This window comes from Panthera tigris, chromosome A3, assembly GCF_018350195.1.
Source record: "Panthera tigris isolate Pti1 chromosome A3, P.tigris_Pti1_mat1.1, whole genome shotgun sequence".
NCBI classification, from domain to species: Eukaryota; Metazoa; Chordata; class Mammalia; order Carnivora; family Felidae; genus Panthera; species Panthera tigris.
The window spans coordinates 26,509,413-26,521,220 of NC_056662.1; the positions used below are offsets into that span (position 1 = coordinate 26,509,413).

Below are 11,808 nucleotides of genomic sequence, written 5' to 3' on the forward strand. Positions count from 1 at the left end.
AAATTTTTTTAAGCATGCCAAAGACATCATAAGAAAACTACAAATCGTCCTCATGAACACAGATGGAAAAAATTCTTAACAAAACATTAGCAAATCATATCCAGCATATATAAAAAGGTCTACATGGGGCACCTGGGTGGCTCAGTTGGTTGAGTGTCCAACTCTTGATTTCAGCTCAGGTCATGATCCCAGGGTTGTGGGATCAAGCCCCATACTGGGCTCCACACTGAACGTGGAATCTGTTTAAGATTCTCTCCTTTCCTCTGCCCCTCTCCCCTGCTCCTGCATGCTCCCTCTCTCTCTCTAAAAAAAATAAATAAATAAATAAATTATACATCTTAACCAAGTGGGGTTTATCCTAGGAATACAGGAGGGTTGGCTTAATATCAGAAACTCCATGTAATACCCCATATAAATAAAGGACAAAAACCACACAATCTTCACAAAAAGCACTTGACAAAATCCAACACTCATGATAAAACCTCTCAACAAACTAGGAATAGAAAGGAACTTCCTATTCCTATTCTAAGAGCAGCTATGAAAAACCCACAGCCAACATCATTCTTAATGGTGAAAGACCGAATGATTCCTCCCAAAATGATTGATAAGGCAAGAATGTCCACTTTTGCCATTTCTATTCAACACTGTGCCATAAATGCAGACAGTGTGCACTGAAGCAAATAATTAAAGACACCCATACTGAAAAGTAAAGGAGCTTTCATTTGTAGATCACATATTATATATCTAGAAAATCCTAAGGAACCCACAAAACAACTATTAGAACTAATAAAGTGAGCAAGGTCAGAGACTACAAGGTAAACATAAAAATTAATTGTATTTCCACATACTAGCAATAACCCCAAAATTAAATTAAGAAAATAGTTCCATCTGTAATACCTTCAAAAAGAATAAAATATTTAGGAATACATTTTAAAAAAGACTTGTATACTGAAAATTACAAAACATTCTAAGTAATTGGAGAGATGTTCCATATTCATGGATTGGAAGACTCAATATTGTTAGGGTAGCAATTCTTCCCAAACTGATCTATATATTCAATGCAATCCCTATCAAATTCCCAGCAGCCTTTTTTTTTTTTTTTAATGTTTACTTATTTTTAAGAGACAGAGAGAGACAGAGTATGAGCGGGGGAGGGGCAGAGACAGAGAGAAAGACACAGAATCTGAAGAGGCTCCAGGCTCTGAGCTGGGAGCACAGAGCCCAACATGGGGCTTGAACTCACAAGCCATGAGATCATGACCTGAGCCGAAGTCGGACGCTTAACCGACTGAGCCACCCAGGCGCCCCCCAGCAGCCTTTTTTGTAGAAATTGAAAAGTCGATCCTAAAATTTATATGGAAACACAAAGGACTCAGAACATCCAAAACAACTTATAAAAAGAACAAATTCTAAGCTTATTATAAAGCTATAATAATCAAGACAGTGTGGTAAGGATATACATAAAGACCAAAGGAACAGAACTCAAAGTCCAGAAATAAAGCTATATGTTTAAATTGATTTTCAACAAGGTTGAGAAGGCAATTCAATAGGGAAAGGATAGTCTTTTCAACAAATGGTTCTTGGACAACTGGGTAGCTATCTGCAAAAGGAGCCTCACACCATACACAAAAATTAACTCAAAATGTATCTTAGACCTGAATACAAAAACTGAAACTTCTAGAAGAACAGTAAGGAGATAATCTTTGTGACCTTGAGTTAGGCAAAGCTGTCTTAGATACAACACCAAAAGCACAATCTATATTTAAAAATTTGATAAAATGGATTTCATAAAAATTTAAAACGTTTACACTTCAAAAGATATCATTAAGGAAATGAAAGATATGGGCCAAGAGGGTACTAAGCTAAGTGAAATAAATCAGACAATGACAAATACCGTAGGATTTAACTTGTATGTGGAATCTAAAAAACAAAACAAATGAACAAAACAGAACCAGACTCATAAACACAGAGAACAAATCAGTGGTTGCCACAGGATATGGGATGAGGGGGATGGGCAAAATAGGCAAAGAAGATTAAGAACTATAAACTTCCAGCTATAAAACAAATAAGTCATGGGGATGTAAAGCACAGCATAGGGAATACAGTCAATAGTACTGTAATAACTTTGTATGGTGACAAACGTAACTACACTTATAGTGGTGAGCATTTCATTATGTATATAAAATATCACCATTCTGTACAATTGAAATGAATACACTGTAGGTCAACTATACTTCAAATTTGAAAAATTTGAAAAAAAAAAAGAAAACGAAAGGTCACAGACAAGAAGAAAAATCTTTCTAAATCACATATCTGATAGAAGACTTGTATCTAGAATATATAAGGAATTCTTATAACTTAATGATAAGACAAACAACCCAATTTAAAAATAGGCACTAGGGGGCGCCTGGGTGGCTCAGTTGGTTATGATCTCGCGGTCCATGAGTTCGAGCCCGGGGTCGGGCTCTGTGCTGACAGCTCAGAGCCTGGAGCCAGCTTCGGATTCTGTGTCTCCCTCTCTCTGACCCTCTCCTGTTCATGCTCTGTCTCTCCCTGTCTCAAAAATAAAAATGTTAAAAAAAATTTTTTTAAATAAATAAATAAATAAATAAATAAATAAAAATAGGCAATAGATCTGTATATACATTTCACCAAAGATGTAGGAAAGGCTAATAAGTACATGAGAAGATGTTCAATATCATTTGTCTTTAGGGAAATGCAAACCAAAACCACAATGAGGTAGACCACACATCCCTAAGAATGGCTAACCTCAAAAACAGACAATAACAAGTGTGGACGAAGATGGGGAGAAACTGGAACTCTCATATACTGATGAGCGTGTAACATGGTACAGCCATGGGAAAGTTTGGCAGTGTCTTTAAAAAGCTAAACATAAACCTAGTATACTATTCAGCAGCTCCAATCCTAGGCATTTACCCAAGAGAAGAGGAAACAGTAGTCCATACAAAGACTAGTACATGGGGGCACCCGGGTGGCTCAGTCAGTTAAGCCTCCAACTCTTGATTTCGGCTCAAGTCACTATCTCATGATTTGTGAGATGGAGCCCTCTGCCACTGGCAGGGCAAAGCCTGCTTGGGATTCTCTCTCTCTGCTCCTCCCCCACTCGTGCTCTTTCTCTTTCAAAATGAGTAAATAAACATTAAAAAAAAAGAAAAAAAAAAGACTTGTACATGAATGTTCTAACAGCTTCAATCACAAAGTCCAAAGTTGACAATCCAAACACCATCAATTGGTGAATGGAGAAATAAAATGTAGTAGTCACTCAATGGAATACCATTCAGTAACAGAAATGAGGGAACTACCAATTCATGTTGCAACACCGATGAACTCCATAAACATTACGCTAGGTTAATGAAGCCAAATGCAAGTCTATATGGTATATGATTCCCTTATGCGAAATGCCCAAGAAAGGCAAATCTAGAGACAGAAAGATCAGTGGCGGGCTGGTGTTCGAGCAGGGGTGGTCTCCAAGTGTCATCCCCTTGGCTGGAAGGGAGCCTGCTGGGGTGACAGAAATGTTCCAAAACTTTGTGTCATTGTGATGACGATTGCACAAGTCTATACATTCGCTAAAACTTACTGAATTCTACACTTAACATCAGTCATTTTATGGTGTTAAATGACACCCTTATAAACCTGAAGAAAAAAATAACCAGCTCAAGGGAGGCACAGAGGGAACAAGTCTGGCAATAGAATGGCAGTTGTTGAAGCTGAGTGATGGGATATGGGGGCTCCTTACGCCGTGTCTTCTTCTTTTGTACATGTTGAACACTTGTTATAATAAAAAGTTTTCTTAGAGATTTTTATGTGTACAAAAATGTTCTAAAGGAACTTTTCTTTTTTCATCAAAGACTATGTACCCCTGACGAATGGACTAGGAGGGTAGCTGTGTGACTTTTTCATTGATAACTTATTTACCCTGTTTTCCAGGTCCATGGATCACCCATATTCAAAATAAATATTTACATTTTAAGAAGGGGAAGGAAATGGGTTGCCTCTGAAAACACCTGGGCAAATTCCTCTGAAGATGTACAGAAAACGGGGGCTAGAAGGCAAGGACGGTGCAGAGGGGATTCTGGCAACAGATGCAGGAGTAACCAGTGCTGGCTTCAGCAGCGCATGTACTAATTAGAACTGGAACGATAACGGCGATTAGCATGGCTCCTGCACAAAGATGTGTGAGTAACCAAACAAGATCAGTAATCCTTAATCTTGCGGAGAGTACTGCAGACCCCTCTGAAACTCTTCTAAGTCACTGGGATGAAAGGTACAGCATAGAGAAGCAGTCAATGATACTGGAACAGTGTGGTATGGTGACAGATGGCAAGCAGAGCATAACGACTAGAGTTAACAACCAATGTTGTGTGCCTGAAACGAATACAACACGTGCGTCAACTATATTTCAATTAAAAAAAGAAAAAGAAAGAAGGATCTAGAACCTGTTCCCAGAAAACACACTCCAAAACACAATCTGATATATGACTCCAGGCCTAGAAGTTCACCGGTCCCAGAGATAAGACCCTTGTACTTGTTACCATTCCGACTTTTTCTGACTCTTTGACTTCGTTGTTGCTGCAGCCCAGACAACCTGATAGAGGATGTTTGATCCACAGTTCATTTCTGTAAGGAAATTAGGAAGTAGCAAAATACCTGCTTTTTAGGAAATTCCTTTGTACCTTCCTGTAACTTTTAACTATCGTCATAGCAACTTCCGTGTGTGGTTCACTATGAAAAGCCAATTAAGTAGTTAGCAAATGTCTGTTCAGAGCCAAGAAAGGAGTGGGAGGGAGTCCTAACATGTGAACCAGCCCATTCAACATTATTTTGCTTTACTCGGTTTCCAAGTCACGAGGCAGCAAAGGTAGCGCGTCAAGAAACAAGGCGATAGCAATCTAGAAGCCCTTCATGGTGTAATCTAACACGCCATCACTGGCAAAGATATGGGTGACCTGGAAAGTTATAAAGCTCAAGAGACCCAAGAATCAAGGTCTTGCCCTCCCTACCTATTTTATTCTTGGGGGGTTGGGCAGGCAGAAAAATCTCTCCCAAGAGCCCAATGAAGAACTGGTAGGACTAAAAAGTACCCCTTTCCTCCTAAAATTTGCTCCACCCAGTTTGAAAGGTGTGAACAATTAACTTCTTCCAAGGAAAATAGTTTCTTCCCCCTACGAACTAAAAATTAGGGGGCGCCTGGGTGGCTCAGTTAGGCGGCCGACTTCAGCTCGGGTCATGATCTCGCGGTCCGTGAGTTCGAGCCCCGCGTCGGGCTCTGTGCTGACAGCTCACAGCCTGGAGCCTGTTTCAGATTCTGTGTCTCCCTCTCTCTGACCCTCCCCCGTTCATGCTCTGTCTCTCTCTGTCTCAAAAATAAATAAACGTTAAAAAAAAAAAATTTAAAAATTAGTTCATTCACTCATACTTCTCTGTAGCCATAAGTTAACATTCTCACTTCTGGAGCCCCCTGCCTTGCAGTCTTCTTTCCCATAAATAGCATCACCCCAGTGATCGAGTCTGGCCTGTCTGAACAGCTTTTCTGGTTCTTATTCCACACCTCTCCTGCTGCAAAAGCAGCACCTTCCTGAACTGTAAGCTAGACTCTTTCATTTCCTTCTCAAAGATACAGTCACCATTTTAAGATCATGTAGTAACTGCTCCCCAGATTAAGAAAAAAATAAAGAAAAAGAAAACGGCTTTGGGGCACAATTTGCCAACAATGAACTGAAATCAATTACCCAATCAGTTAAAGCTCCCTAAGAATTCAACCACACATGCAAGATGGCTAATGACAGCTTAGGACCACTTACCAAGCAGCCCCCATGGAGCTAAAGAACTAATAGAGGAAAAAGAAAAAGGGAGGAGGGAGAACCAAATTAGCCACAGGAGGCTCTGAAAATGTAGCCTTTATTTCAGAGCTCATAGATACAGAGTTGCTGTTGAGCAGATACATAAAAGACTCAAAGCTGTTCTTTGGGAGTTGGGAAAACCCACAGCCAGCTGTGCAAGAGTCCAAGTGAAAATAATAACTACCCTCACCAAGCAACAGACAACCAGGCCTAAACCTTCAGGCCATAAAGTGCAGAAATAAAACACAAGAAATGCACTCACCTTCCCTCTCCCCTTTGGGCATTTATAAAAGAACGCTCAGTTAGTTGAACCAACAGGCTTAAATGGTTCCCCTCTGGAAGACTTCAAACCTTGGAACTGAAAAATTACAGAGAGCTCTTTTTGTGCTAGGCACTCTCATCTCATATTCTATTTAATCATTACATCAATCCTTTGAGGACAGTATCATTCTCGTTTTAAAAATCAGGAAACTGGGGGCACCGGGGTGGCTCAGTCGGTTAAGCATCCGACTTTGGCTCAGGTCATGATCTCACAGTTCGTGGGTTTGAGCCCCACACCGGGCTCAGCGCTGACAGCTCAGAGCCTGGAGCCTGCTTTGGATTCTGTGTTTCCCTCTCTCTCTACCCCTACCCCTGCTCGTGCTCGCTCTCTCTCTCTCTCTCAAAAATAAACGTTAAAAAAAAATTTTTTTTTTAAATCAGGAAACTGATTCAGTATGGGATGATATCAAGTTCTGAAGATGGATGGTGATGAGTGTTGCACAACAATGTGAATGTAATTGATGCCACTGAACTGTGTACTTTAAAAAAATTACAATGATAGGATCTCCTGAGCCCCTCATCCCCTCACATCCCCTCATCGGGTTCTCTGCTGTCAGTGCAAAGCCTGCTTCAGATCCTCTGTCCCCTTCTTTCTCTGCCCCTCTCCTGCTCGTTCTCTCTCAAAAAATAAACATTAAAAAATTTTTTTTAAAGTTACAATGATAAATGTGTACATACATGTGTATATATATGTATTTTTTTTAAACACACACACAAAGATTTTAAAAATGGCAATTGAAGTTTAAAAAACAGCTTGCCCAAAGTTATGAAATCAATCACAGTGTCAGATTCTAGCCCAGGTCCTTAGACCAAGGCTTAGTTTCTTCACCTGTAAAATGGACTTTTGTAAGGATTATATGGAATAGTGGATGGGCATATGGTTTATCAACTGAAATATCATGTGAGTAGAAATTTTTCTCTTAAAGTCAGGTCACATAGGTGGTTACTACAAACCTTTGATAGCTTTTGAATCAGAATGTCAGAGTAGGACACACCTTATAAAGAGACCAACTTATTCAGGGGTTGCAAATTTAAACACTTAGTGGGACTATGCACGTGACCTAAACGGTGAGGCTGCTCAAGAGTAACACAGGAGGGCACCGAGGATTGGTGAGCTGGGCCCCATATGGGGAACGCCCTTGACAGGGAATCTGGGCCCAAATTCTCAAGAGAAAATGAAAACCTAGAAGCTTTTAAATGTGAAATCTCCCAATTATGAAATGTTTTGGCAACCAACTCAAAAAATTTTAAGCCTGTGCCAGTCAAAACAAAACAAAACAAATTAAAAAAAAAAACCCACCCCAAATCAAGTCCACATGAAGATGTGGCCCATGGACTGCGAAATTTATAGCATCTAACGTACCACGAGTAGAAAGTAAGGCCCGAAGATGTTAAGTGACTTGCCAGGGCACCCACACTCCCTTCTAAACCGGCTTAAGAATTCAGTTCCAACTTATGATTTGATTTTGTTTTTTAGTAGCACTAAGCATATCCTCTGAATACAAAACCTCAGGATTTCAAACCGTGGGAGGCCTGTCAGTTTAATGCTCAGGCATAGGTGAGAAATCATGTTAGGAAGGCAGAGAAGGAAGCAATGAGGAGGACGGAGATGGAACTGAGAAGTCCTGGGTGTCCCCAACAGTGCCCCATTTGGGAAACACTAGTGTCAGCAAATGGTTCAGGGATCAAAGCAGGTTGGGGGGTGGTAGGTGGCTATCATTCGTCCGTGGCCAGATGGCCCTGCTCATCCTGGGTCCTTCCCACCTTCCTGCCAGTGCCCAGAGATCAAAACTCAACCTTCTCCAGCATTCTGTGACCTGTTTCTTTAATGCCAAGATCAAAGGAGAACTTTTGTCCAAGTTGTAAAAAAGAAACCAAGAGGCAACTTAATGTTGTCTCAGTCTCCTCTGTACTTCCTGAGAGGATTAAGGTGCTCCTTTAAAGGGACTCCTCAGAGAAACACATCGGAACCAGGGCCTGGGGTCGGCACCTTAACTCCAAGGACACAGCGGCTCCTGTGGAATCCAATCCATACCAGGTAGGGCAACTGGAGAGATCAAAGAGGCAGCACACCCAGTAGACAGCAGCTGGGAAAGACTACAGACACTATGATCAAGGGGGGAAAAAAACACTTAAATTTGAGTATTCTGAAGTACAGAATTTTCAACCTGAAATTTTGAAACCATTAAGTCCAAACTTTAATCTCACGTATGACATTTGTGGAAACAAACCAAAAAAAACGCCAAAGTGACTTGCCTCAGGCCACAGAGTGGATCCGTGTCAGTGCTGGGACTAAGCCCAGACTGCTGACTCGGGCTCCAGGGCTCTGTTCTCAATGAGCAGATACCAAGCCACACGCGAGGCCCGGACAAAACAGCAACTTTCCCACACATGGGACTGTTGGCAGAGTCCAGGCCTCCTGCAGTCCAGCCCTCTACCATCCAGATTTAGCCATTAAAAACAGTTCGTGTGCTTCTGACTGGAACTGCTGGGATGGGGGTAGTTGGCTACACTGCCTCCATCTGTCCAAATGAAGCTTGTGGTCATTCGGCCCATTCCCCTGTTTCTGGACTGGATCAAACCCAAATAACTTCAAAACACTGTGAACTGACCTAGCAATTCCACTCCTAGGTGTACACCCAAAAAACTGAAAATATGTGTTTGCACAAAAACATATATATGCACATAAATGTTCACTGCCACGTTCTTCACAACAGCCAAAAGTCCCAGCGTCCATCAACAGATGAAAGGATAAACAAAATGTGGTCTATCCACACAGTGGAACATTATTCAGCCACAAAAAGGAATCAGATACTGATACATGCTACAACATGGATGATCTTTGAAAACATTATACTATGTTAAAAAAAAAAAAAGCGCCACATATTCTATGACTCCAGTTACAGGAATTGTCCAGAGTAGGCAAATCTTATACAGATAAAAAGCAGATTAGTGGTTGACAGGGACAGAGGAGTGGGAAGTGACTACAAAAGCATTTCTTTTTGGGGTGATGAAATGTTCTAGAAATCAATGGTAGTGAGGATTGCACAAGTTTGTGAATATATGGAAAACCACTAAACTGCCACTTCAAAAGGGTGAATTTAATGGTATATGAATTATATCCAATAAAGAAAGGAAAACGATAAAATCCAGATCGTATGAACCATGATACACGTGAGAGAAGTACAGTTTTATTCTCCAACTGGAGGTCTCCACACTCCTGAGGTGCCTACAAATGTACTCAGTGGACATTTTCCAAATGCTACCAAAATATTTCCCAAAACATATTTCATATGCTCAGTAATTCCAGCAAGAATGAGATATGGGCCTGCCTCTCACCCAAGACCCAGGTAGAACAACTCAGTATCTACTTTATAAAGTCCTCTAAATCCAGGGTACTAGGAAAGCAGGAAACTGACAGAACTTCCATTTACATCAGCCATCCACTGCTATGGTGGGAGAAGTCTTGCCCTGCAGCTTTAGGAAACACCCACTGTGCAAACACAGACCTGAGAGGTGGCAGCCCAACCCCTGAGGAAGAAGAGCCATTCACCAAGAAAAGGGAGGGAGGGAAAATTCCATAAAACGTCTCTAGCAACTTGCACCCATAACCCTAACTTTCAAAACAAAAGGACAAACCCAAAACCCAGCCTGTTCCCATGGTCAATGAATCCACTAGCTTGGTTCCTCTTTAGTTGTATGACTTACCACAGAAACCCATACACCCCCAGAGCACATCCACACACCTCCATCCCCACTGGTTGTGAAACATTAATTATACAAGGGTGTGGGGACTGTTCTGACTTCCGTGTAATAAACGCTTGACACAGACCAAACTCAAGTCTATCTGTGACCCCACTCTGCCCTGTTATGCACGTCCCTCTGTAATACACTTGCTTCCACTCATTTTCACTATTGCGTCAAACATGAAGTTTCTCATGTGCACCCTTTAAACTGGCCTCTGTGAGTCACTGTATACATTACAACTTCAGCTTAAAATCAGTTACTCTATACACCATGAAAGCACAGGACGATACTCCCAAGTGATGTGACAAACACCAAATCACTGACCGTGCTTTTCACCGAACTTAGAATAAAATCCCAACTCCTTTTCATGGTTTCCCTGCAGGCTGAAAACAAGCCGGCTCCCCAAATGGAATGTTCTGGAGGGGTGGGAAAGGGAAGCACCCTAATAGAACAGTCTATTTCAAAATGCAGCCCACAGACTACAAACTGTAGACTACAATCCACTGCAATGATAGGCGTGCTTCTAGAAACACAGCTGCTCTTGCCTCTCCAGTTTCATTTTGCATCATTCTCTCCCACCCCCACCCCTCACCATGCTTCAGCCCCTCCAGCCTTCTGTGTTCCTCAAATATACCAAGCTCTTTCCCACGCTGGTCCTTTATGCTTGCCATTTTCTTTGCCTGGAACATTCTTTGCATTATGCTGGTTCCCTCTTGTCAGTCAGGTCTCAACTCACATCACCTCTGAAAAGACTTCTCTGACCATTTACTCCAAAGTGGTTGCATCACCCCATCGCCCCTAAACACTATCACTTTACCTTGCTGTCTCCACAGCATTTATCACAATCTGACCTTATGTCATTCATCTACCTGTTCACTGGTTCACTGCCTGTCTCCTCTCCTCGGACTAGAAAAGCTCCGCAAGGGTGGGGGATCTTGACCCTCGAATTCACAACTACATCCCTAGTTCCTGCCACAGAGCAGGCACTCATATATTTATTAAGTCAATGTGTGCCAGAAATACGTATTGCTAACTTATTACCTCTTTAAAAACCTCTGAACAGGGCAGGAACTTCCCCAGTGCAATGTGATAAATGCCACTTTATTGAACTTTTCCCCTCGGGCAAAGGAGGGTGTGACTTTTTCTGTTACATTCTTACACCATTCTTGTTTTGAACATAGTCCAGAGAAAAATCAGTTTCAACACACCACTTGTGGTTTAAACTGAAGTCTGAAACCACAGAAATCAAGCAAGGCTATGAAATCTTTTACCTGACCTCTGAGGTTCTAAATAAGGAATCCCTCATTAAACAAAAAGGATGTTACCAATTGGTTAACAGGAGGGAAACTCATTGTCAGCCATTAACATACCATTGTTTGGAGAAAACCAACACCAAAGAATTTACACAAGAATCTTGTCTGTCTGTCTGTCTTTCTTTCTTTTTTTTCTTTTTTCTTTTTTTCTTTTTTTTTTTTTTTTTTTTTTTTGCTGAAGTTAAATGTCAGCTCCTTTTTTTCTGTCTTCCTTTGCATTTACTCTCAGGATGAAATTATCTGCTGAGGAAGCAACATACAGGAAGACCTAGAAAATCGCTCTGGATGAAGTGACTTCAATTCTGGTTCTGGTCTCTTGACAAGGAGAATGTGAGCTGAGCTTCTGGAAGGAAGGTCAGTCTTTCATAGATCTACTTCCCGGGTTCTGTACTAGGAGCCAATAATGTTCTGACCCACATTCCAGGCACAGCTCTTTTACCTGCACTCTTATCCACACACAGGCTTCATCCTAACAAGCTCCATTCTAATGAACCCTCCACCTAAAGAGCTGTGTGGCCCTGCAGGGGCACCCAAGAGGGAGGCAGCAGACAAGGCTGGTAAGG

The 11,808-nt window shown here is 41.5% G+C and overlaps 1 protein-coding gene across 2 annotated transcripts in view; it reads right to left on the minus strand.

The window, feature by feature from the left end:
• The window catches only part of TM9SF4 (transmembrane 9 superfamily member 4), a 53,163-nt gene that overhangs the window by 40,370 nt on the left and 985 nt on the right, over window positions 1–11,808 (minus strand). Inside the window, exon 1 of one of the 2 annotated variants that reach the window (XM_042980664.1) lies at window positions 11,303–11,325. The exons of the other annotated variant lie outside the window; for it this stretch is intronic. Within the exon in view, the coding sequence (XP_042836598.1) occupies window positions 11,303–11,305 (3 nt within the window). The 5' untranslated portion in view covers window positions 11,306–11,325. Of the gene's footprint in view, window positions 1–11,302; window positions 11,326–11,808 lie in introns of those variants that run through there. 2 annotated transcript variants of the gene reach the window in all.